The sequence below is a fragment of the Balaenoptera borealis genome (genome assembly GCF_965194805.1).
Source record: "Balaenoptera borealis genome assembly, chromosome: 13".
NCBI lineage: Eukaryota > Metazoa > Chordata > Mammalia > Artiodactyla > Balaenopteridae > Balaenoptera > Balaenoptera borealis.
The window spans coordinates 97,060,380-97,087,411 of record NC_138870.1 but is presented as its reverse complement, the minus strand read 5'-3'; the positions used below and the strand labels follow the sequence as shown (position 1 = coordinate 97,087,411).

The 27,032-nt window shown below is 52.3% G+C and overlaps 1 protein-coding gene across 8 annotated transcripts; it reads right to left on the bottom strand.

Moving 5' to 3' along the window:
- Positions 1-322: 322 nt before the first annotated feature.
- TAB1 (TGF-beta activated kinase 1 (MAP3K7) binding protein 1) lies at positions 323-27,023 on the bottom strand (the record flags this gene model as incomplete). Of its 8 annotated transcripts, XM_082352750.1 has the most annotated exons (14): positions 323-2,157; positions 3,748-3,910; positions 5,083-5,305; positions 6,893-7,037; positions 8,786-8,897; positions 9,520-9,633; positions 10,607-10,745; positions 11,243-11,329; positions 12,457-12,610; positions 12,984-13,120; positions 20,779-20,905; positions 23,056-23,134; positions 26,249-26,301; positions 26,813-26,873. In XM_082352750.1, the coding sequence occupies 11 exons, from the start codon at positions 20,797-20,799 to the stop codon at positions 1,950-1,952; spliced, it is 1,503 nt and encodes a 500-aa protein (XP_082208876.1). In that variant the 3' UTR covers positions 323-1,949. The 8 variants fall into 8 exon arrangements, with proteins under 8 accessions (XP_082208876.1, XP_082208877.1, XP_082208878.1 ...); XM_082352751.1 differs by lacking the exon at positions 26,249-26,301 and having other exon boundaries at positions 26,813-26,827; XM_082352752.1 differs by lacking the exons at positions 26,249-26,301; positions 26,813-26,873 and adding an exon at positions 23,321-23,749.
- Between the last annotated feature and the right edge of the window lie 9 nt (positions 27,024-27,032).

Here is a 27,032-nt window from a genome sequence, read left to right as displayed (position 1 = left end):
ACAGCCACACCACACTCACACGCTGAGAGCCGGCCTTGCCTGCAGGAAGAGGAGGAGCTGGCCCGCAGCAGGGCAGAACTGTCACCCCCTCCAGATGTGCAGGGCCCTGGGGGGACGCTGAGCAACCCAGCGCTCTCCCCTCAGGCTGGGAGGTGGCAGCGCCGGCCCGGTCCAGAGGCCAGGCTCGCATTCTGGCTCTGCCACTCCCCGGCCTGGTGAGCTGGCGCTTCCGGCTGCTGAGCGGGGCAGGAGGCGGCAGCCACCTCCCAGGGCCGCCGCGAGTTACACGAGACACCCGTAGAAGACTATTAACACCACGACGTATTATACCTCCCTTTATTATCTCTTTACTGCCGTAAAAAAGTGATTCTATTTCTAGAAACCAAACAGCATACAGAGACATTCTCGGAAGAGAATCCCTTTGTGCCCAAGCCTCTGGGGCTGATTTTAAATCTGCTCACCTGCACAACGGAGATGGCTTCGTAGCGGAGGGGGGTCAGGGCCCTCCGCTGAGATCCGCTTTTCCTCTGCTCATGCCGCGGCTCCCCTCGGAAACCGGCACCACAGTGGGCCCTGCCCTGCCACAGGAAAACATATTCCTGGACCACAGGGCGAACGGGGAACCTCGGAACTGGCCTTTGACTTTTCAGAGTCCAAGCACACTGGAGGCCACGCACAGCGGCCAGTCCCTGGTGAGCTGTGTCTGGGGCATCATGGGGCAGGAGGCTGGGCACCAGGGGGGTGTTGGCAAGAATCCAGGGGGGCCTCAGAGACTGACAAGAAAGTCTGAGTTCTGCTCCACACTGACTGTGTGACTTGGACAAGGTGTGAGTCTCCCGAGCCTGCGTCCTCCTCTGAAAATACAGAGGGCAATTCCAGCTGACAGCCCTGGTGGCACCCCTTCCCCACCGAAGGCAGAGAACATGCATCAAATGGTCTAACTGAGGGCCTGGGCTGGCCTGATCCCGACCCTAGGTGTCTGTAAAAACAGTGCACGTCTCCAAAGCCCTCGACCACCCAGAGCAGCAGGGCTCCAGGAACCTCTTCCCTCTTGGAACCATCTCCACTGTTCTCTGTTTCCAGTGAGCCCCGAGGCCTGGCCTGAGACCTGTGTGTTACCGTGGAGCTGGCAGAGGCTCACAGTCAGTGGCTAAGACTGCAGTCTTAGCGGCTCCCACCCTGGGGCCCTCCCCAGCTCCAGCAGGGAAAAAGCAGAGCAGGACCGCTCGCCCCGACTCAGGGCCTCGCCGCTCCCGAGGGGCCTGACAAGGGCGGCCCCTGCCCCCACTCAGTCCGGGCACACCTCACCTCTTCACCCGGCTCTGGGGAGCCAGCCCTGCCCAGCCTACCCGCTCTGGTGGGCTCCAGCACCAGTGCTCCTCTTGGACCAGTTCTCTCCGGTTCCTCTCCACCTGACTGCCCCCTCTGCAGCCATCCCAGTCCCCCTGAGCCCAGGGAGGCCAAGGACGGGGCCCAGGGACGGGTGCAGGCCTCGAAGGTGCAGACGCCAACTGGGGTTCCACTCTGGAGGCCGGCTGGAGAAGAAAGGCGGGAACCACCGCCCAGGGGCGAGGGGGCGCTAGCAGTGGCCACAGGCTCCTCCAGGGGAGGTGGTGGCGGGAAGCGGGTGGCCTTGGGAGAGCAGTGGCTGCCACTCGGGGGGCTCGTGGGCTGTCGCACTTGTGCCCCTTGTTCTGAGAAACGGCAATGGTCGTGGCTGAGGCTGCCCGGGGGACTGCCTCCAGCCCCTGTGCAGCCGCCGTGACAAGGGGTCCGGTCTGCGTTGGTGCACTGAGAGAACGTTCTCTACAGCGCCGCAGGCTGTGGAGTGAGAGTACGACGCAGGCTGAGCACCAGGCCCCCGCGGGCCCCTGGGGCACAGGCGTCCTGCCCGGAGCTGGGCCCCGTCCCCAGGCAAGGTCCTGCTCGGGCTGCACTCCGCGGCCGGGCTATGGCGCCGTCACCACACTCTGCTCGCCGTGGTCCACGCTCCAGAGGCGGTAGAACTCCGCAAAGTCCACGTAAGGCTCGACGCGGCCATCCTCGCCGGGTGGGAGCGAGTGGGCGGGCCGGGAGCGGAAGAGGCCCCCGTCAGAGCTGGAGCTGCTGCTCTGGGTGTGCGTGTTGGTGGACTGCAGGGTCAGGGTCGGGCTCTGGCTGGGAGCACAACAGGGGCAAATCAGTCACAGGCCGTGGCGTCTGGCCAGCCCCTCAGGGCACAGGCCACAGAGGCAACCACAAGAGCCAGCCGGCCAGATGTTCTTCGGGGCAGAGGAAAAGTCAAATGTATTTTTGAAGCTCTAGCTACATGTGGCTATTTAAATTAACTAGAATTAAATAAAATGGATCCCTCACTTCAGTGCTCGGTAATCACGCATGGCTAGTGGCTACCGTGTAGGATGCAGAACTTGCCACCCTCAGAGCGGTGCCGAGCTGGACGCCATCCACTCCAACCTCTCCAAATCCATCCTAGACCAAACCCCACTGGTCACAGGCAGGCCAGGGCTCTTCTCCCGGAAAACCTCCTTACTCCCTCCTCCTCGTTCCTCTCGCAAGCTGGGTGGGGACGGGCCCCCCAGGCACCCACCCTGTGCCACACAGCCTGTAACATCTGGGAATTACCTGCTAACCCACTGTCCTGCACACTCCCAGCACTCAGAGCTGGGCCAGCCCGGCAGCGGGGGTGGGGCGGGGGGGGGGAGCAACTAAGTGCCGACGCGGGATGGAGGGACCCAGGGAGCTGGAGGCACAGAAAAATGGCTGGTTCTCCTGCCTGGTCTGGGACGGCTGCTATCACGCCCTGCCTTTGTGGACACAGCTGGTGGCTCCTCTGAGCAGCCCTGCAGGGGTGGGGAGGCCACCCGTACAACACTCAGGATGCCCATCACTCAACTGCCTGGCAGGTCCCTCCAGCCCACAGGGGTGGCGGCAGCAGTGGTGGCAGCGGCAGCAGCCTGGGGGCAGGGAGAAGGAAAGGCCCCCTGCGAGGCACAGGGAAACCCTCCCGGTGGCCCTTCCAACCGGCCAGATCCTGAGTGGGCTGGGTGGGGCACCTCTATTATTCTGTGCAGGGCTGGAATGTGGAAACCAGAGCCCAGCCCCCTGGTGTGGCAGGTGGGGGTACGTTCCCCAGACGTGGAGGGGGCAGGGCAGACACCAGACCTGTCAGGCAGGTCTGCCAGGAGTGAGGAGGGGGCCTGCACACCACACCCCCAGGCTCCAGACCCCCTGCTGCCCCACCCCTCCCCCAGCCTGAAACTAGAGAACTCGCTTCAAAGCTAAAATCGGACGCTTTAGTCAGAGAGCACTGGCTCTCATAAGCCGGCACAGGCCAAACAATGTCCCACAAGCACAGATACCATGGGGGAGGCCCCCCAAATCACGCACTCCAAGACGGGAGAAGAGAAAAGAACAAGAGGACAACCTTCCCATTAAATGAAAACAAATCCATGGCACCTGCAAGAAGCAATGAGCAGTGGGCTGTCAGCATGAGCTGCCCGTCTCCACCCCCTCCCTTCCGGCTTCAAGGAGCTGCTGGAACCTGCAGTCCCGCCTCGGAGGCTAGGGAGGCCTCCCCAGGGATGGAACTGGGGGATTTGAGAGGAACAAGACCCCGGCGCATCTCAGGGCACTTCACCCAAGGTTCCTCAGGCACAGGACGTGGCCCTACGGCCACTCCTGTCCAGGGACCCAGGGCTGTGCCCAGGAAGCAGGCCTGAGACGGCTGGGGCTGGGGGGGCCGCTTACTTGGTGAGGGTGGGAGTGGCCTCGTCCAGGGTGGAGGCGCTGTGGGCCCCGTTGACTAGCTGGCCCTGGGAGGGCATGACGAGGGACAGGGTCACGCTGGTTTTGCTGGTGCTCTGGGCGCTTGAGTAAGGCACGGATACGGGGTACACGCGTCCTCCTGCAGCTTTGGGAGGAAGAGAGTTGTGGGCTACAGGGCGCGGCTGGGGGGGACCCTGGGGTGGCAGCAACAGGGCCGCTCCAGGGCCTGAGAAGGTAGGCGGTGGCCCGGTTCAGTTCCCCTAGCTTGACCCTCTGCCCCTTAGGACAGCGAAGGAGTATCTGTGGCAGAGACTCTTCCGGGCCAGGCAGGGGCCTCCTCTCAGCAGCAAAGCACTGCTGGTGCTCAAAGCAGGAAGAGAAGTGCTGAGCTGCCTCAACGAAAGGGTTACTGCCTGGCTTCCCACGGTGCTTTAACCCAAGGGCTAAGTATGCTCCTAGTTGAGGCTGGCCCAACAAAAATACGGTTGCAATAACAAGCTAGAGAAACTCCAGTAACCCCGGTGTCCGTGGGAGAACAAATCCATCTGATGCTTGAGTGCTAGGGCTTGCTTGTTTGAAAAAAAGAAAAAGAAATGCAGCCCCCAGGAATTGATGGTCTTGACACTAAAGCAGCACTGGGAGGGAGAACAAAAGAAAAATTCTTTCTGGGCAACTTGATTTAGAATTAAAAAGGTAGAGAGTAAAGTGTCTCTCTCTCACCTCTGACATGCCCAACCACGGCCAGGTCCCTTCATTCTAGGGCCTCAGTTTCCTTTCTGTGAAAGGGCTGTTAATGAGGACGAAAGGAAACATGCGGGTGAGGTGGCTGGCGCACAGCAGGCACCGAGCCCGCAGCGGCCGCTGTCCCCGCGATGTGGCCCGTGGCGCTGCAAAGTGCTTCCCGCGCACTCAGGTCTTTCAAAGGAGGCCAGGGCAGGTGGTATTGTCCTCATTTCACAGACAAAAAGGGAAAAATAAGCACAGCTCAGAGAGCTTTAAAGTCAGGGCCCGGCCTGGAACTGCTCAAAGCCAGGCCTCCCGACTCCACCCCGCCCCAGGCAGCAAGGCCCCAGCCCCAGACGGCCTCCGGCGCCTTCCTAGTGCAGGCTTGCACACACATGGCCTCCGGCACCTTCCTAGTGCAGGCTTGCACACCCATGGCCTCCGGCGCCTTCCTAGTGCAGGCTTGCACACACATGGCCTCCGGCGCCTTCCTAGTGCAGGCTTGCACACACATGGCCTCCGGCGCCTTCCTAGTGCAGGCTTGCACACACATGGCCTCCGGCGCCTTCCTAGTGCAGGCTTGCACACGCATACCTGGGGCGGGGGAGGGTGCGGCCTGGCTCATCTCTCCCAGGGGGTAGCCGAAGTTCCGCACCAGCAGGGTCATGTCCTCGTGCCTTGGGCAGAACTTGGCACGCTCCCCGCCACTGGCGAAGGTGTCACTGTGGATGCGCTTCACCCGGTCCACCACGGCCTGGGCCACTGAATCCAGGGAAGTCTGCTTGGCGAACTCCGTGTCGATCATGGCGGCGATCTCCTGGGGGCGAGGGGAGCAGAAACCTGGTGAGGCACGAGGGGGCCCAGGGAGTGTAGGCCACACCTTCACAGCCGAATCAGGACACTCAGGGGTCACCAGCCAAGCAAGCGGACGTCCCCACCAGCCAAGCCTGCAACCTGAGCTTCTCAAGGTATTCAGAATAACTCTTTTGGAACTTTCTCATTAGAAAAGGTGTGACCTTGTGATTTCTCTGATTTTTGGCTTCCACACACCAAAAAAATGGGGGATAATATCCACCTCACTGCATTACAGCGAGGATTAAATAACATAATGGATGTGAGGGCGCTTCGGAGACTACTAAAAAGCTCAGTACAAATTGTCATTATTATTCAGCTTTCTTTCCTGGAACAAACTTATTGTAGGAGATGATATGTCGATTTTGTCAGAAATTGAGGATACAGGATGAAGAGAGGGTCCCTGCCCTCAGAGAAGTCCACTGTCCAGTGTATTCTAGAACCCAGTAGAAGCCACTGGATAGTCTTATCGCGAAGAGCAAAGAAAGGAAAAAAAATCACATTTATGGTACGATAAAAAATATAAACACAAAATCCTCTACATGATGGCTGGCTGCAGTCTCTCGGAGGTAGGAGGGCAGGGGCAGGTAACAGGAAATGACCTGGGCCCGGTCCGGGGGGCTCAGCTCCAGCACTGACCAGCTTTGTCACCTCAGGCAAGACCCTGAACTCTGTGAGCCCCAAGTTCCCTAGCGTGACACGGCAGTGAGCCCCTGCCCCTACTATGTTATAAGGCTACTGGAAGGAATGAGATAAAATAGATGAAAAACCTTGAACACAGGTATTAGGAGACAGTTAGGCACCTAAGACTTTCCCTCATTATTTTTAATTAGGACAGAGCAGAAAAGGTTACCTTCTCACCAGAATCACAGATGGAAGGAGAAACGCAAGCTGAACTTCTCTGACTGACCCAGCAAGCCCAGGTCAGGCAAAGGCAGCTTCCCTTCTAGATCATCCTCGACGTGACTGCCTCCAAGTCCCACTTTAGTGACGACCATCTGACACGTGCATTCCAAGGCGCAGGAAAAAGCAGCAGCTCCCCCTGGCTGAGAACCTACGTCTACCACGCCCAGCCCTCATCACAACCCCACAAAGGTAGATGTCATCATCCCCGTCTCAGAAACAAGGAATGAACTGTATATCATCTGCAGCTCAAAGAGGGAAGCGAAGGAGGCAGTGGAGCGGGACCTGGGCGGGCCGCACGACTCCTTGGCCAGCGCTCTGTGTACCAGGCCGCGCCCCTGCTGGGCTTTCCTCCGCAGCCCACCCGGGCCCTTCCCAGACAGTCTCCAGAGCCACGTGTGCCTGTGGAAATTCATTTCCCTCACCCTCTTCCCTTAGGCTTTGCTCAGCGCCCTGGAGACTGACACTGCTTCAAGCCCAGATGAGCAAAGCTTTTGGGTAGGATGGGTGTTCTTGGAACTCTGGGCTTTTTCTTCCCCCAACTTTGAACCCAGAGAAGATGTCTGGGGAAAGCACGTGAGAATCAGAGCTCTGGGGAGCATGCCACCGTGCAGGCTGGCCAGCCGTGCTCTCCTCGGGCCCAGCTCACCTGGTTGGCCTGCCCAGGCCCGTGGGCTGCCTCCAGGGCCTTGTACAGCCCCTCGGACATCAGCACCAGGAAGCCAGTCACCCCATCCAGGGGTTGTGCACCGTGGATTTCAGGCTCCGCGATGATGGGCTTGGACTTGGCGGCGCTGTGGGAAGAGAGCAGAGGGGACAGCTGTGCTTGGAATGGCCCCCTGGGGACATTTATTCCGGTGAGAAGACTCTACACCCAGAATGTAAAATAAAACACACATCTGACAAGAGGAAAAGGAGGAGAGGAGAGAGAAAACCAGAAAAACAGACCTGTCTTCTGAGGGCAGCTCTTAAAATAAAGCTCAGAGGGCCAAGAAAGCCAGAGGGAGGCTGGGGTCACAACGGCCAAGGTCAAATGCCCAATCCTGGTCCCACTCCGCATTTCCTGTCCACAGAGCCGGGGGGTGGCAGGGGGAGGGTGGGACAGCCAGAGGGGTGGGTTCTCTTTTAAAAGCCCACTCCTCTTGGGCTCCTCCAAGCTGACCCAGGCCCCACATACACTCTAGCTGCAGAGGGACTGTGAACTGACGCACCATCAGAGCTGCTCAATGTCGGGAAGCTCCAGCATGCACACATGCACACAGGGCAGGGATGAGAAGATGTTCCTGGCAACAGGATTTGAAAGAGTGAGTCTGGCAACATCCTGAAGGTCGGTCCATCAGTAGGGGCAGGTTAGGTGAGCGCTGACAGCTACACACTGGAATCCTAGCAACTGTTACCAAGAATGCTGCCAGCCTAAATTGTAGGTGAGCAGGAATGGAGGAGTGGGTGCCTATACTGAAAAAAGTGAGGTGCACAACACTGGGCGCGGAATGCTAGCATTTGTGGGTGTTTTGAAAAAGCAGCTTGCTCCCTCCCCACCCCCAACAAGCACGCGCCATGCACAGGGCAGGCGGCGCGCACACACATGCGCGCATGTACACAGAAACTCCAGGGCAGGATACCTCAGAAACTAGCAGCTTCTGAGGAAGGAGTCTGGGCTTGGGGTGGGAGGAAGATTCACTTTTCACTGCATATCCTGGGCACTGTTTGAATTGTTTTAAATCATAGATGGACCTTTCCATAAAGCAAACAGAACCCGACAAATTAGAGACAAAAGGTTCCAAATGTAATTATTTAAACCTTGTGAGGGTAAGGAGCTGTTACACATGTTTTCTAAGACACAAGATGGGCATCACACACACACACACACACACAGTGTTCTCGCATACAGGGTCGCCGTAGTTCAGGACACAAGCTCTGAATTCAGCCTGCCTGGGTTCAAGTCTTGCCTAAGCCCACTATCAGCCCTGAGACCAGGCAGGCTATCTAGTGTCTGCATGTGTCAGTTTCCTCATACGAAAATACCTTTGGGGCAATAACAGCACCCACCTCATAGGGCCTGAGGACTGAATAAGACAACGGATGTAAAAAACTGCGCGCGGGCTTGGATGAAGGCTCACGTTATTATCATCGTCTGTTTGCTATGAGCAGTGGGTGGCATCCAGAAGGGACAACCCATCTGGCAGCCCCGCCCTGGCCCCAGCCATGACAGTACCGACCAACAGGCCTTCGGTCTGTCTCTATCCACACCAGGCAGCTCATGCCAACTCTGGCCTCTCCTGCCAGGTCCTGTGGCACTGGTTGCTGCCCTTGGCTTTGGCCCAGCTCCCCACCTAACCCCTTGCCAGCCTAGCTCTACAGGACCCCAACTCCTGGCCTGCCTGGTCCAGGGCCTGCCCCACACCAACCTCTCTGGGAGAACGAAAGAATCTCCTTGGGCTCCATACTACCTCAACTGTACCTTTTGTTCCTAGAGCCTAAAATCTGCATCTGCCCCAGGCCTCTGGTCTTACAAATGGGGGCAGCTGGGCCGGCCACTCACCTGAGTAGGTCGATGTCAGTGTAGCCGTATTTGACCTTGTAATCCCCAATGCGCCTGGTGCTCTCCTGCCCACAGATGACCCCCACTTGCTTGATCTTTCCTGCATCCAAACCTACCAGAGGAAGAACAACACGACAACCTCAGAGTTTGTTCATAAAGAAGAACCAAAAGAAGGGGATACAGACCTATCCACAAAAACAAGGCACTGAACAGGAAGTGAGATCATAGCAGGCACCCTGGAGGGCAGTGAGCCCAAAGTCCCCCAGTGTCCTCAGCCCCCATCCCCATCAGAACAGCCGTGGCTGAGTCCCCCCCTGCGGGACAGCAGATCCAGCACCGCCCAGCTCAGCTCCCTCTGCAGCCTGGGCTCCCAGGGAAGGGACGGAGTGGCCATGGCGGCAGCTGGAGCCCCAGGACTTCTTTGGCCTCTCAGTCTCCACCAATAACAGTGCATACCAGAGACTCCTGGAAGCATTTCACATGTAATAACTCTTTCAATCCTCACAACACCCTGAGGTAAGTGTTACTATTATCCTCATTACACAGAAGGGGAAACTGAGGCACAGAAAACTTGAGTAAGTTCCAAAATCACCAACTAGTAAGTGTCAGAGCTGGGATTCAACCCCAGGCAGGCTGGTCCCAAGCCCAAGGTCACAGCCCGTCCACTTCATGCCTCTCTCTACATGGCCAACAGAAGGCACAGGGCGAGCCACCAGGCCCCGCCCCCCACTCACCCAGCTGTGAGAGCCGGAAGAGCTCGTCCTCATTCTCTGTGGTGTGGTCCACGTTCAACTGTGTCACCTGCAGACCATCCACCGTGGATTTGCATAAAAGTGCACGGTTCGTACCTGCAGGAGAATTTGAGCAGCTGAGCGAAGACGGAGAGCACAGCGAAGAACAGGACACGTTGAGAAAAGAGAGAAAAGGCAAGCATCTCACACATGGAAATCCTTGAAATGAGCAAAGAAAATAGGCTCAGACCACTGGAGCCAGTCACCAGTCAGGGAGAGCTGATAATATTAAGGAATTAGGTTAAACTTTTCCAGTGACATCCGAGGACAGTTACGATTAGGATTTTAATAAGAGACCTTTTCTCTAAGGAGCCACACTGCAATATTTACAGATAGCACGACACAATGTCTGGGTTTGCTCAACAACAACGCGGGGACAGAGGGCTGTAGGTGAAGCCCCAGAGGCTGGCCGGGGGAAGGATGCTGGGGCTGGGGGATGGGCACACAGCAGTTCATTAAATGCTCTTCACTCTGCTGTTTATTACAGTTTTGAATTTTTTCCATAACGAAATCTTAAGGAAAGGAGGAAGAGAAGAGGGACCGTATCAGTGGGGTCTCTCCAGAGCCCCTGCAGTAAACTGCACCCTGAGGGCACCACCTTCTCGAGCTCCCACATGGCCCTTCTTCACCTACAAATCCAAACGTCCCTGTGACCTCTCACCCTCCAGCCCACACCCAGCCCATCTTGCCGCCCTTCATGCCAAGTGGGTCTTCCACAGCCGGGCAACCTCTTCCAGACAAGGAAGCCACTGAGGTAGCCCAGAGAGAGGACACAACTCCCCAAGGCCACAAGCCAGTTAGGGGCACAGGGGGGACTCAAGCCGGGACACCAGCCTCTCAGCAGGTACTTCAAATGCCCCGGGCTGGGACTGAGACGTCCTATGGGGTCAACGGGAAACTCTTAAGTGGTCTCAGGACGCTCGAGGTGGAGGTCTTCCGTGTCTGGGAAGCAGACCGCCCAAAGGACACACGGATCCCGAGGCTGACCTTCTCCCCTGCTCTCCCGTCTTGGGACAGGCAGATGGCTCACCGACATTGGCGACATAGAGCCTGTTGTTGAGAAGGACCGCCACCACGGCCATGGCTCCTCCCGAAATCTCCTTCTCCAACGTCTTGAGTCTTTCGAGGATCTTCTGATACTGAGGAGGCAGCTGGTGCTGAGGGACGCCCTAGAAGCCATCATCGGCGGTCAGAGCAGGCCGGGCCTTGGAGACCGTCTCACCAACCTCCCCTCCCTTAAAGAGAGAGCATCTGAGGCCCGGCCGGGAAGGAAGCTGGCTGCAGCTCCAGGGCAGGCTTCTTTCAGCAGAGCCAGGTGTGACCTAACTCGTCCCGTCGGCCCTGAAGGTACCTGCGCGTGACGTGAGCAGGCAGGTAACGAGGCCTGGACAGATTCGAGCAGAGGACCGACCTGGAAGGAGCTTCTCTCACACCCTATGCCCACCCCAAGTGGAGTCCCAGAGTACGGCTGCTCGTAGCCAGCCAAGGAGGGCCCTAGGAGGGCAGACCCATTGCCACCCGCATCCCATCAGAAACCGTCCCCTAACGCCTGCTGCTCTGCCCCAGTTGTATCAGTGGTCTGGGAGGGACATGGCAGATGAGTCCTTGCTCCTGGCAAAGCTGGACCTTGATCTGCTTCTCCTGCGGCACAGGCTGGGGACGTTACCTCAGGCAGCTGGGACTGGAGGCTCGCCTTCTCTGCCAATGCGTCATCGATGGACTCCAGGAAGCTCCTCTCCACCACATCGAAGGCCTGGAGGCAGAGGACAAGGAGGCAAAGGCCAGTTCAAACACCACTGTCATCTGCTGCTGAAATGCTCACTATTAACAGCAACAAGTTGTATCAACTGCAGGTTACCATGTGATGGGGCTTCACACGGCGCACCACCAGGCACTGCTGCTCCTGCAGAGCGAGGTCTGATAAAGACGGCCCCGTGGGGCTGGTGCCTTCCAGGTGGCAGTGCAGGCCGACCAGAGAGGCGGGACGCGGCAGAGAGGTGAGGAGCACAGGCTTGGAGTCAGGCTGCCTGAGGGCGACAGCCAGCTCTGCACTTGCCGGCCAGGCAGCGCGGCCTCCTCATGGATCGATGAAACAGACGAAGTGCTGCTCTGAGAGTGACTGAGGGTATCCACCCCGAGCACCCAGCGCCCGGCCCAGACTAAGTCTAGGTCAGTGACAGCTAGTGTCACTGCCACATCCTGAGGGCCCCTCAACACAGCTCACGCTGCCACCTTTCCCAAGGGCACCAGCTGAGAATCACTGGCACTGGGCCCTAAGGCCATGGCCGGTGCCCGGGCCCTCAGGTGCCAAGGCAGGAAAATGGCTGGGAGCGCTGTTTTCGAGGAAGAGGAATCCACACTTCTCATCTAAAACTAAGTGCCCCTGGACTTGCTTCCAAAAGGAGATGCCAGGAGGAAAAACTCCAGAACAGCAGCAAGCAGAAACGCCAAAGTGGCAAACAAGCACGAGCCAACTGGGAGTGAGGAGGCAGGGCCTGGGGAGCCCGCAGTGACTAGCGGCTGAGTGCCTGAGCCACACGGAGGGAGAGGATCACCCTCAACGACCTTGTTTCTGCCAGGGCTCAGCAACTGCCACCACACCCCACGTCCAAGGTGACGTCCATTATCCCCTTCCCCAGGAGCATCTCGTCCAGAGCCAACCCTGCCAGTCGTGGGGAAGGACTGCTGCTGGCTGCCCAGCCCCGCACCTGGGAAGTGGGGTGCCCCTGCCGCTGGGAGAGGCTCCCAGAGCTGGTTCTTCTGCAGAGACAAGGAGCCAGCGAGGTCTTCAGACCAGCCCCGGGCTAACCGCAGGCTCTGCAGCCGCAGGGCCGAGGCCCAGGGAACTCAGCCACGGCCAGCCAGCCCGAGCCCCAGTACCTGCAGCAGGACCCGCCGCACGTCGGCCTCAGTGTGCTCGGCGCTGAGCTGGCCCAGCAGGAGCTCCGCGGACAGCCGCTGGGCCACGAAGTTGGTTACCCGGTTGCCATCGTAGCCGTTGAAGACCCCGTACAGGAAGCAGTTGTTCTCACTCCTGACAGAGGGAGAGGGCAGGAGGTGGCCTGAGACCAGGCACTCACAGAAGAGTGATGCCAGCTCCAGAGTGAGGGGGAGGAGGGAAAGGCATTGGGGAGACAAAAGACACAGCAGCTGTGGCTTCAGGTGCCCACGTGGGTCCCCCACTTTAACCATCATTGCACTCCGGCCACGACCTTCTAGGATACCCATGCCCCCTGCAGCAGGCCTTCAGCTGGTCTAACGTCTAGATGTGGAGGGGACAGCAGCAGACACCACCTCCCGTGGGCCATATCTCACCAGGAAGCCCCACGGAAAACAGCTGCAAAACTGCTTTCTCTTGCTTGCAGACCTACTTCTGATGCCCAGGAGAGCGCTGCCAGCACCCTCACCTGAACTTGAGCCAGTTGTCCTCTGGTGGGTGGCTCTCAGTGCCCTTGCCATCAGCAGAGTAGCTGCGGTTGGAGGCTGAGCCAACTCCAGAGAGGTGGCAGAGCGGCAGGTCGTCCGTCCAGCTTGGCTGCTGTTCCTGGGAAGGACACCAGGAAACCAAGACGCATTACCTTCTCGCCCAGGGCAGACCCCACCTCATCTTCTTTTTCTTCCCCGACAAAAACCTAGCAGGCCCGGAGCCCCACCCAGAGGGTTCCACTTCCTCCTGGAAAACAATGATGCGTGTTATGAACAAACACCTGCAGAAGGGTTTGCGTGGTTTATGGCTAATCCACAAACTTCCCCAGGAAACCTGAAAATGACTAGAGTTCCCACATGCAAGGCTCAGCAGTGATCTCCAGGAGTGCGCTACGCTACGGAGCACGAGTGAAACACACATACACAAATGAAGCAAACTCCTCGTATAAAACTCTTTGGTGGTCCCCACCTCGCACTGCAACGGCTCTGACTCCAATCCCTCAGGCACTGGTTAAAACCGCAGATTTCCAGGCCCCTCCCACAGAACGTCTGATCCTGGCGGGGGGCTCAGGATATATGCAGTGTAGCTGGCTCCTCCCAGGGGACGGATTCAAGCAACCCAGATCCACACCTAGAGAAACTGACTTAGCAGCTCAGCCTCAGTCACTCTTCCTGGCACTGGGGTCTCCACGCCCTGGTCCCCACTCCACCCTGGTGTCGTCCTCTCCCATCTGCCCCCCTGCCATATGCTTCTCCACTAGTACCAAATGCTTGCAGTACCCTGTCCACATCCCGCTCTTTCCCTCTGCGTGGAACACCCTCCTTGTCCTTGTCTAATAATCCTCCATGTCCTTGGGACTCTGGCTCGGGAGTCACCGCCTCCAGGAAGTCTTCCTTCAGGAAGCCCCTCCCCAGGCTTGGTTGCCAGCCCTTTTGTATCCCTACTACACTTGGCCCCCCACTCTTGCCTGTGTCTGACTCCCATTCTACCCCATGGATCTCAAAGCAGGCTGTTCAGTATAACCACGATAGAGCTTTAAACACAAACACACACACATATACACAGAGCTGTCTAGGAGCCAGCCCAAACACAGACTCTGAATTTCCTAAATCTCCTTGGGGGGGCACTCTGAGCACCTGCATTTTCTAAGCCTCAGAAACGACCCTGACACCAGGCGCAGGTGTGATCCACTAACTCTCACTGAAAGCCTCCCCTACACCCAGCCCCCACTTGAGAGCCGTGCCTGGTTCACAAAGGCATTCCCGTGCCCACCAAACTGAACTAGAGCAAACTAAAACTGGAAAAATCAAAGTTCAACTGCAAAGAGAGTAAAATTTGGATTGAAAGCTTTATTGAAAATTAAACAAGCACGAATACTGTGCACAACTTCTTACAAGTAAGCAGTAACAGACTTCAAAAAAGGATGTGAAAACTACTTCAACAGGCTTTTGCAATCAGATATGTAAAAAGCTTGTGGTCAGCTTTCGTGGCAAATTTCATCTTTTGTTTATTTACATACTGACAAGGAGTGACTTTATAGCTTTTTCATTTTTATTTTTTCATTTCAATTGCTTTTATGCTGCATTTATTCCAGCGCTTTAGTTTTGTGCTTTGCACCCTGGAGCAACTTCAGCAGGGTGTGGGAGTTTGTTTTTATTTTTAAATTAGCGTATAGTAAAATTGCCTTTCTGGTGGGCAGGTCTATGAATTTTAACACTCGTAGAGATTTGTGTAACTACCGCCACAATAAAGACACAGCACAGCCCATCTTCCCCAAACACGCCCTCATGCTGCCCCTTTGAAGCCACACCCTCCCCTAACTCCTGGCAACCACTGACCTGTGCCCCATCACTCTACAGTCTTTTCAAGAATGCCATAAATCAAATTATGCAGTGCATGACCTTTTTCTTCCTCTTTTTATTGTGGTTAACACATATAACATAAACTTTATCATCTTAACCATTTTTTAAGCCATCTTTAAGTGTACATCTTACTGGTATTAAATATATTCACAGTGTTGTGCAGCCATCACCACCATCCATCCCCATAACTCTTTTCATCTTGTAAAACTGAAACTCTATACCCATTAAACAAAAACTCCCCATTCTCCCTTCCCTCCAGCCCCTGGCAACCACCATTGTACTCTATGTCTTTAAGTACATAACCTTTCGAGACTGGCTTCTCTCACTCAGCATTATGCCTTTGAGATTCATCCAAGCTGGTGCGTGCATCCACAGTTGGTCCCTTTTTATTGTAGAGCACTATTCCATCCTATGGATGTAGTACAGTTTATCCATTCAACCCCTGAAGGGCATTTGGGCTGTTTCCAGTTTTTGGCAATTATGAAGAGAGCTGTTATAAACACTCATGGGCAGGTTTCTGTGTGAACATAACTTTTCATATCTCTAGGGTAAATACCTAGGAGTGAGACTGCTGTTTAACTTTATAAGGAACTGCCAAACTGTTTTCCAAAGTGGTGTACCATCTGCATCCCACAGGTACTGCACGACAGTTCTTGTTGCTCCACATTCTCATCACATGGTTTTTTATTTTTTTAAGACATTCTAAGAAGTGTATAATGATATCTCATCACAGCTTTAATTTGCATTTCCCTAATGGCTAATAATGATGTTGAGCATCTTTTCATGTGCCTATTTGCCATTCACATATCTTCTTTGGTGAAGTGTCTCTTTAAGTCTCATACCTATGTTTTAATTGTGTTGTTTGTTTTCTTAACTACTGAATTTTGAGAGTCCTTCATATATTTTGGATAAAAGTCTTTTCTTGCAGATGTGATTTGCAAATATTTTCCCCAGTCTCTACCTGCTATTTCATTCACTTACCAGTGTCTTTTGTAAAGCAAAAGTTTTTAGTTGTGATGAAATCCTTTTTTAAAAAATATTTATTTGGGCTTCCCTGGTGGCGCAGCGGTTGAGAATCTGCCTGCCAATGCAGGGGACACGGGTTCGAGCCCTGGTCTGGGAAGATCCCACATGCCGCAGAGCAACTGGGCCCGTGAGCCACAACTGCTGAGCCTGTGCGTCTGGAGCCTGTGCTCCGCAACAAGAGAGGCCGCGACACTGAGAGGCCCACGCACTGCGATGGAAGAGTGGCCCCCGCTCGCCGCAACTGGAGAAAGCCCTCGCACAGAAACGAAGACCCAACACAGCCAAAAATAAATAAATAAATAAATAAATAAATTTATTTTAAAAAATATATATATATTTATTTATTTTCCTTATTTTTTTGGCTGTGTCGGGTCTTAGCTGCAGCACACAGGATCTTTGTTAAGGCATGTGGGATCTTTCATTACAGTGCACCGTCTCTGCATTGCAGTGCTCGGGCTTCTCTCCAGTTGTGGCGCACGGGCTCCAGAGCACGTGGGCTCTGTAGTTTGCAGCACGCAGGCTCTCTCACTGAGGCGCACAAGCTCAATAGTTGTGGCCCCTCATGAAATCCATTTAATCATTTTTTTTCTTTCATGGTTCATGCTTTTGATGTCATGTCTAAGAACTCTTTGCCCAGTCCCAGGTCAAGATATCTTCTGTTTTCTTCTAAAAGTGTTATAGGGACTTCTCTGGTGGTCCAGTGGTTAAGACTCCATGCTCCCAATGCAGGGGGCCCATGATCGATCCCTGGTCAGGGAATTAGATCCCACATGCATGCTGCAACTAAGAGCCTGCATGCCTCAACTAAAAGATCCCTCATGCCACAACTAAGACCCAGCACAGCCAAATAAACAAATTTAAAAATAAATAAGTAAAAAATAAAAGTGTTATAGTTTTACATTTAGACCTGTGATCCATTTTGAGTTAATTTCTACATAAGGCAGGAGATTTAGGTAAATTTTTTTTTTTTTTTTTTTGGCAAATGGATGTCCAATTTTTCCAATACTATTTGTTGAAAAGACCATCCTTTCTCTGGACTTCCCTGGTGGCGCTGTGGTTAAGAATCCGCCTGCCAATGCAGGGGACACGGGTTCGAGCCCCGGTCTGGGAAGATTCCCACATGCCGCAGAGCAGCTAGGCCCGTGCGCCACAACTACTGAGCCTGCGCTCTAGAGTCCGTGTGCCACAACTACTGAAGCCTGTGCACCTACAGCCTGTGCTCTGCAACAAGAGAAGCCACCGCAGTGAGAAGCCCGTGCACCTCAACGAAGAGCAGCCCCCCCAGTCGCCGCAACTAGAGAAAGCCCGCGCGCAGCAACAAAGACCCAACGCAGCCAAAAATAAATTTTTTTTAAAAAAAGAGTATTTTAAATACTTCCAGTTACTTTAAAAAAAAAGAAAAAAAGACTATCCTTTCTCCATTTAATTACCTTTTGCACCTTTGTCAAAAATTAACTGGCCATACATGTATGGGTCTATTTCTTGACTCTATTCTATTCCACTGATCTATGTGTCTATCCTTCCACCAACTCAATGCTCTTGATGACCACAGCTTTATTAATCTGTATTTAAAATCTACATTATAACATCAGTTGGTGTGATGCCTCTAACTTTATTCTTTCTCAAAACTGTTTTGGCTATTCTAGATCCTTTACCTTTCCATATAAATTTTAGAATCAGCTTGTATCTACAAGAAAATCCTGCTGGGATTTTGATTGGAATTGTTTCAAATCCATAGATCAATCTGAGGAGATGTGACATCTTCACTATGTTGAATCTTGCAATTCATCAAATGGTATGTCTTTAAAAGTCCTTGTGTCTTCTTTATGGGATTTAAAAAATTCACACAACTTCACCACAAGGGCTAAAAAGCTATCAATGCCTACTAGCAGTCTGTGACAACAGAACATATGATTAAAATCTACTAATGGAAAAGGAACAGCAACAAGAGCTGAAATTCTGCTCAGCTCCCGATGATGCTGAGCATTTAACTCTTTCAGGTCAAGCTACAGGGAAATAAAACAAAACAAAAAACTGCTTCATAGTAACATGAAATTGTTTCTAGTTTTAATCCTGACCTGTCTCATTTTAAAGCAACAAAAATGTCTCTCTTAACATAAGTGAGAACTTCAGTCTTTGGAATCCACATACGACATTATGCAATGAGAGTATATTTGATTAATACATACATTCAACAAATGTTTACTGAACATTTACAACAGGCTGGCATTACTCCAGGTGCTGTGGACACAGTGGAGAAAACAACCGAGGGTCCTGGCTTGAAACTTCCTTTCCAGGGAGAGAGACTTCAAACATGTAACACGATAAATAAACAAGGCACTTTTAGACAAGGAAATATGCTATGGAGAAAATACATCAGGGTAAGGGGACAGACAGTGGTGGGGAGGGCTCTTTCAGATGAGGTGGTCAGAAGAAGCCTCTCTGGGGAGGTGACCTCTGAGACAGACCTGAACGATTATGGAGCAGTGGCCATTTCAGAAAGTGGGGGAGGAGCCTTCCAGGCAGATGCAAAGACCTTGAGGTAGAAAATAAAATGACTTAGGTTTAAGGAAGTGTGAGGCTGGCGTGGCCTCTGTAGTGAGTAGCGGGGAAAGTGGCTTGCTCCTGCGTTCACACACACGCATGCACGTGTATGCCCAAGTAGGGACAGTGTAAGGCCTTTTAGGCCACAGAAAGGAGTTCATTGCCAAGGAATTATATTTCAAGGAACAGATACTGCCAATCATCCCCTATGTCTTAGATCTGATTAACATACCTCCATCACCAAGGACCTCACAAAGGTCTCAGGCAACCTCATAAGTAAATTTCCCAAAGAAACTCCTTTTTCTAGGGTCTGTCTCCTGCCTCCGACTGGGATGAAATTAAGCATAAGATTAAGCAGAGGCACAAAAGCATCTCCCCAACTAGGAGTGTCCCCTGTCCTGAAAAGATGGGCCAAGAAGCCAGTATTTGGCAACCCAAAATGTCACAGCTGTTTTAAAGCATGGGAGGAGAAGACATTTATACTTTCTAGAATCCTGTCTGTGATTAAAATGGAGATTAAGATGGATTGAACTCGTCCTCTAATATGAGATGAACAATATGAATGTGTCGCCCACGATGCAAAACCTGTCATCGATGCTGCAGTCACAGTGCTTCCTCTGCCGTTATCCAACTCCCACAAGGGACAGAGACAGGCTTCCAGGGACTTAGATCTTTCCAATAAATTCATACTTTCCAGCAAAAAAAATAAATATTACCCAAGCAACTTATGGGCCCACTCGGCATTGAGAAATACACTATGAAAAAGACTAGTACATTAGCCTTTCACAAGGAAGGAGACAAACTCAAATGGATGACTGAGGAACTTGCCACATCAGTGTCGTGGCAGAGGGACAATTCATGTAAAAGCACTTCACGACGGGAGCTCACGAAGCTGCTCTCAGGAGCGGGCTGATGCCGCGCTGGCTGCTGCAGCCATGCCCGGCTGACATGAGCGTAGCAAGCTGCCCAAACCAGAAGGACTGTGTGTCTGACAGTGGTCAAACTACTTAACAAGCACCTTATTCTTCAGAAAGTATTTATGCCTAGTGTCCGGACACTTCTACAGTGTTAAGTGCTTTTTCTGAAATTTGATTTTCATAATGTTGGGCTAGTAATATTTTGGAAATGCATTATTTTACTAATTGGCAATCAGTGTTTAGGTCAGTGGGTAAAGACTCCAGGGCTTAAGGGCAGTGTTTGTCCATTTCTGATAAAAACACTTAAAGAAACAGTAATTGATGGATATTTTCTTAATGTGCCATCATATATATACTTCAGTCAGTCCTAATACCAGCATCTTACTTAGTGGGTAAACACAAAAGGCATTCGCATTAGGATCAGGAACACAGCAAGGATACCTATAATCTCCATTACTTAATAATGAACTGGAGGTGTTAGCATATGCAATTAGACAAGAGAAAAGAAGGAGAGCATACGACTTGAAAAAGACGTACAGTTAACTCTATTTGCAGTTGATATGATGGTATTTGGAAACCCTAAAGAATAAATAATAAAACTAACGCAAATGAAATAAATCAGTAAGGTGGCAGGATACAAAATCAACACAAAAAATCAACAGCTTTCACATACTTAAAGAAAAGATGGGCATCTAGCCTCTACTTACTGTCAACTAAAATAACAGTCTTTTTCCTCTGAAGTTCTCTTGAGTCAGTTCCCCAAAACCACACTCCTGTACAAGAGTTTTTTAAACTTAAATTTATATCGGTTGGATTATATCTTAATGCTTTCATCTCAGCCATCCAGCCTGTTGACATAGTTTTGAATCTCACCCTTTGACAGATTAACAATCTCACTCAGCTGTCTATCCTGTACAGATAAGGCCTGCTACAGAGTGTTCCAAATGACTTCTAAAAAACCGTGACCAGAACAAAAAGCGTGGGAAGCTAACCCACTTCTGACAGGAGGTGTCTGCACCAAAAACAGAAGGGAAGTAACACCTCCGCCAAAGGTTTAGGATACTTGAAAAGCCATGTGTATTTTTGGAGACTCAAATAAAGAGGCTACTGACCCTAGAGGTACAGTCACAGAAACAAGCACATACTTTAAAACAAACCATTTATATATGAACCTTGCTGAGCAAAGTTCTCCTATTTCACATTGACATTCTTTAAACAATGAGTTTCTAGCCAACTTGGTTTGCTATTTAAATAAAGAAAGAAGAAATAAGAAAAAAATTACCCAAAGAGCATATTAAATAGTATCTATGGTAAGGCAGAGCCTCCCCCTTTCTGTCTTTCCAAGTCCTATCCACCCACAAAAGCCTGGCTCAAATCCCACTAGTGCCAGAGGCCCGTGTTTCCCAAACCTCAACCATCCACTCACCATCTTCAACAAATCATCCATTTCATGTTTTTTCTTTAATCTGCCATTTTTTCTTTTATTCAAATGACTTCATTTTGATGTAAACTTTTCAGTATTATAAGTGGAAAACCATTATTACCTGCCAAATCTTGATGGTAATAAAAAAGGAAAACAAAACAAGGTTATTAAATTCTAGCTGAACTCATGGGCTGCTGCACTCTGAGCTGAAGCCCTGTTCTCTCTGTTGAAATAAAGGGAGATTAGCAAGAATCAGAAAGGTGTTACATACATACTAGGACCAAACCAAGTTTATCTCCTGATATCATCAGAAAGTTTCAAAGAGAACTAAAAAGCAAATAACCTCCATATGTAAGGATGTGTTTTACATCGGCATACACCTAACCACCTCACTGAATGTGTTCCAGGTTCTGGGAAAATACTGCCCAAGGCCGTGGGGCCCCTTCCCTGAGAAATCCATCCCGTGGCCTCACCGTGCATTCTGGGTACCTACTCACTGGCTATTAACTATTTGGCAACTTGTGGCAACTCTCAGGTTATAGCCCGGTATTGTTAATTGGCTACTTTATTTCACCGATTCAAAGACATGTATTTTCAACATTTTTAGTATCGCTGAAGTTAGTGTGTTACAAGTTAACTAGCAGGGCACTTTCTTTCTTAGTAGTATATAAAGTAATGATGTGTCCTTATAATCCATAGTGTCTTAGACCCAATGACATATGGGCAAGTTCTCAGATACTCACGAGTGCTCCTTCAGCGACGGCCCTGCGTAGAGTGCAGTCCCCACAGCAGCTGAAACATTCAGTAACAAGCTGCCAGAGAATTCCAGGAGGTGCTACCCGTGTGGGAGTGGGAGAGTATCTGGTCCTCCCTGATTTCAGCAGTGGCCCTCAAATCATTCTCACCCTGCTGTGGCCGGGTAAGCTTCAATTGTATGCTCCCCCTTCTCTCCACCGCCATCGGGGATTATCCATACCAAGCATTCATTGCTGATTCTATTAAAACCCACCAGACTGCCAACACTCTTGCTTCCCTCCTCCACGTTTCTGAACAATTTTCGGAAAGGTCATGTATTTTCTATTCACACAAACCACCCACCCCTCCACCTCTGCACACACTGATGCACACTTTCTCCCACGCCCGCAAATGCCAGGCCCACAGCACCAGCAGCAAGCGGTGCTTAGCGCCTGAACATGAGTCGTGAGAAGCTGAGAAAGGGGAGTCTCAGGCTCAGAGCCTCATGAACACATACAACAGTGAGTATGGCTCACTTAACTCTTTGATGGGTTACAAATTCATTTCTCACAAGAAAGAATCTGTTTCGAAAAGCCTAATTTTAACTTGATTGTCTGAGGGAGATTCCAAAATTCATATTTTGGTATAAATTTCTCTAGTTATTCAATTGTATTTAACCCATTAAGGGAGTCACACCTTGTACATATATATTTCAGCATTAGCACCTCATGTACACGTGACCATGTCACATAAAAATAGTCCATAAGGGCTGCCCTGGTGGCGCAGTGGTTAAGAATCCGCCTGCCAATGCAGGGGACACGGGTTCGAGCTCTGGCCTGGGAAGATCCCACATGCCGCGGAGCAACTAAGCCCGTGTGCCACAACTACTGAGCCTGCACCCTAGAGCCCGCGAGCCACAACTAGTGAAGCCCACACACCTAGAGCCCGTGCTACGCAACAAAAGAAGCCACCGCAATGAGAAGCCTGCGCACCACAATGAAGAGTAACCCCCGCTCACCGCAACTAGAGAAAGCCTGAGCGCAGCAATGAAGGCCCAACACAGCCAAAAATAAAATTAATTAAATTAATTAATTAATAAAAAAAAAAGTAGTCCATGAAAGTCCCCACAGAGACTCATCTCAAACTCCTGGGCAGCAGAAATAGACAAAAGCATGATTCCAAGTTCAGGCCACAGCTTGAATATCAAATTATAGTATGAAAAGGCCGAGTGTTTTTGTGGGGAAAGCACCCGGATTCCTTAGAAGCAAAAAGGAAGCTCAGAAAGGGAGAATCATGCCCCCAGGAAGATGGCTCTGGGTGGGGGCAGCAGTTCTCTCTCTCCAAAAAGCCTAAAACACCCCGATGCCTCCTGCCATCTCTATCTTTCTGAATGACTCCCTTTTCCTTCCTCGCTTCTCTGGGACCGACCCCACTCCTGGCCCCCACCTCTTTCACTAGGGTTTCCATCAAAGGTCCTCTATGTTTTCATCACAAATATAGCACTAATACATTCTTAAAGGGGCTACTAATAATTGTGGAGCTTACCGTGTGCTGCAGCAGTTGGACCACATTCTGACGGCATATGAGATGGTTGTAGGTGATGGTCTAAAGGATGTTTTTAAGGCTGTGTGTTTAACATACATTAGAAGAAAAATATGTGGCTAGGACCTGTGATTTCATAGATATAATTGCTCAGGAAAAATTTGATTTCAAGTTGACTTTTAAAATAATTAAGTAAATAGTAGTTTAGGCAAAATTAAACTCTTGATTCTCCCTGCCCCCAGGGCACGCCTCCTCCAGGGCTCCCCACCTCAGTAAATGGCACCACTGTTGTTCCAAACAAAACCTTGTAGTCCTTCTCGACTCTTCTTCCTCTGTCACACACCTCACACTTGATCCGTCAGCAAACCGTATCAGCTCTTCCCCCCAAACGCAGCCAGAACTGGGTCCTTCTCACCACTCCTCTCCCATCACTCTGACCAAGCCTGTCGTCTCACACCTGGCCAACGGGGAGCACCACGCAGCAGGTCCCAGGCTTCCACTCTCGCCGCTCAAACGTCTGCCTCTCGACAGAAGGCTCTTTCTCCGGCCACGAATCAGATCACTTCACGCCGCTACTCAAACCCACCCTAGAGTTCCACATCACACTTAGCGCAGAATCCAAAGCTCACATCAGGATCCACAAGGCTCCCTCGGACCTCGGCTTCTACTACTCCCCCAACGTACTCCACTCCAGCCACGCTGGCCTCCCTGACGCTCCCCTAATAGGGGAGCCTTTGCACCCCTGTTCCCTCATGCGGGAATACCCCCTCCCACATCGCCCACCTCATCTCATCAAACGTTCAACAGTCTTCCCCGACCACTCTGTCTAAAACAGGCCCTACACCCCGCTGTCTGTGAATCCTGCCTATTCTTCCTCGCAGCACCCCCATGTTATATTCTGGATATTATTATATCATATATAATCTGTACTTCTGTTTCTTATCTCCCTTACTAGAACGTAAGCTTCATGAGGGCAGGGTCCCCTGCACCTACACAGTGCCTGCCACATACTGAGTACTCAGTGACATTTAAGGGAATGAACCGTAGGCCTTCATTCACATCAGGACTGAAGGTGGAGCTTCACGGCTGGAGGGTAACCACACCAGGCCAGGAGTGTAATGTGTTCATTTAATACTAACAACACTCCTGGGAGTCCTCTCAGGTGGGGAAACCAAGGTTCAGGGATGTTAAGTGAAAAATCAAGGTTTAGGGATGTTAGTGACTTGCCCAAGGCCATACAGGACCTGTGAGCTGTTTTATCAGGCCGAAGGGCCTTTTTTTTTTTTTTTTTAAATTTATTTATTTAGTTAGTTAGTTAGGGCTGTGTTGGGTCTTTGTTTCTGTGCGAGGGCTTTCTCTAGTTGCAGCAAGCAGGGGCCGCTCTTCATCGCGGTGCGCGGGCCTTTCACTGTCGTGGCCTCTCTTATTGTGGGGCACAGGCTCCAGACGCGCAGGCTCAGTAGTTCTGGCTCACGGGCCTAGTTGCTCCGCGGCATGTGGGATCTTCCCAGACCAGGGCTCGAACCCGTGTCCCCTGCATTGGCAGGCAGATTCTTAACCACTGCGCCACCAGGGAGGCCCCCCAAGTTTTTTTGAAGCTACTTCAAAAGCTCATCTTTTCTGCAAAAGACCTCTTAAGGTACTACACTACCTGGGGAGCAAAGGTGAAACTCCTCAGGATGACATTCCACGAAGTGCTCTGCCATCTTGTCCCTGGCACTCCCTCCCAGCACCATGACAGCAGATCCCCAGCCCTTCCTGCAAGCCTCCACTGACCTGGTCAAATTAGGCCATCTGCAGCCCCTCAACACATTGACACTAGAGTGCCTTACACATCACATTAGTGATACAGGCTCCTTCTCCCACGCAGGACTGCAAATGCAGTGGGGGTGGACACCTGCCTTATTTATCTCCGTATCCCCAGGCCCAGTAACTACAGACCAGCAGCTCTCATGGCCACCTGCTGAATGACGGTGTTTGAGCTACTCTCACCAGACTGAGGACAGTGGAGGGCAGGTCAAGCCCAGCACACCGCGTGGACCCTTGGATACCCTGTGAGCAGAGATGTCTTGATCATTAGCGTGGGAGGGGTCTGGTGTGGACATCCCTGCCATCCCTTTGCCTTTCATCACAGTGCTATGTGCTTAAAGCTAACCATCCAACTTTAAAAGATTGCACACCACCGAGGAACACATTCTGGAGCTAGCAAAGCTCGCCTCTGTCTAACCCGAGTGCCCTGGGCTCCATCACACCGATAAGGGAGGGAAGCTGGTAGCCACTCTCCTCAGCAAGCCACGTCAGCCTACGACAGTTACCACACCATCATCTGCCACAACCCACCCAGTATTTCTGGAATATTTACTACACTGGGGACATTTACATAGGGGTCTTGCCCTCCTACAAAGCAGAGGGCCAGGCCTACCTAACCAACTCAAGGATAAGGCCAAACTGCCAGGCAGTAGTAAAATAAAGGGACAGCCAAAGGTGTGGAGGGGAAGAGAGCATTCCCCACTGGGAAAAGCTGGGAATCGCTGTCCTGGAAGAGCAATTTCAAAGGGAGTCTACACAAAGCCTCTCATTAGATTACAGCAGTGAAGGCCACCCTTACCCTCCGGTTCCAATGCTTCAAGACCCCTTAGGGCAGTAGGGCCAAGATCTGCTGCATTTCTGTAAAGTCACGACTGAGCACTGGACCTGGCCTCAAATGCTTTATTATTTTATAAACAATTTATTGAATGCCCGGCACCTAGTGGTGGGAGGTGCTGGTAACACTATTCAGTGTTACCCTCTCTTCAAGTTCACTTTCCAGTACAGGAGGCAGACAAGTCCACAGGCAAGTACAACAGACTGCCATGTCTGAGGAGGACCCAGGGGACCAGCAACCTGCCCTCGGTCCATGGTGCCAACACGCGTGTGCATCTATGTATATGAGTGTCAAAAGGATGCAGGGGCTGGAAGACACCAGTGACAAACCCATGAGGGTCCAGACTGGGGGGAGGGGGGAGGGGGGAGGGGCGAGTCTCAAGACAATCCTCCCACTGCCTGCTCTTACCTAACCGATAAGGAAACTGAGGCTGATGGAAGCACAGTGAGTTACAACCAGGACCAGAACCCAGTCATTCCCTCCGTATAGCTTAGAGGTTAAGAGGGTTTCTGGAATCAGAATCCCTGATTTAATCCTGCCTCTGCCACTTACCAGCTGTGTGGCCTTTGGCAAATGACCACCTCTCTGTGCCTCAGTTTCCTCATCTGTAAAACAGGAAGAATCACAGTACTTGTCTCACGGGGCTGTTATGAAAAATTAAACTTAGAAGTATAAAGCTACTGGCACAAAGCCTGGGACATAGTAAGCGATACACAACTGGCTGCTGCTGCTGCTGCTATGATTATTATTATCGCACGACCCGCCCAGGGCCCGGGGTAGGCTTGCTACCCCGGCTCTCTCCGAGGCCGCGCGCCACTGTCCCTGCAGGCTCCAGAACGCTCCCACCCTCCACGCGCCCTTGACGCTCCCGGCCGCTGGACGGCGAATCCGAGCCCCCGGCGGCCCGGCCGGCAACGCGCACGCGCGCGGGCCTTGCGGGGACGCACGCATCCGGGGTCGGGAATGAGGGGGGGCCGGCCCGGGAAAGGGGAGGGCGGCGGCCACACCCCGCTAGGGACGAGGAGGCGACCAAAGGCGGAGAAGGAGCCGCGCCTGCACCCGACAGGTCCCCCCGGGCTCCCAACCCCCAGCCCGAAGAGCGACTGGGTTCCTCACATTCTGCAGCAGGCTCCTCCTCTGCGCCGCCATCTTGGAGGGACCCCCGCGGGCGTGCCCGCCTCCCGGCAGAGCAGGCGAGAAAGGCGGCTAGAGCGGCCCAAAGCCGGCCAGGAGGACCGCGCTGCCAGGGAGCTTGCGCCCAGCGCCACCCTACGGCCGAAGTAGGATGCGGCCGTAGGGAAGCGAGCGCGCAGGCGCGCTCTTCCATCCTTTCTCC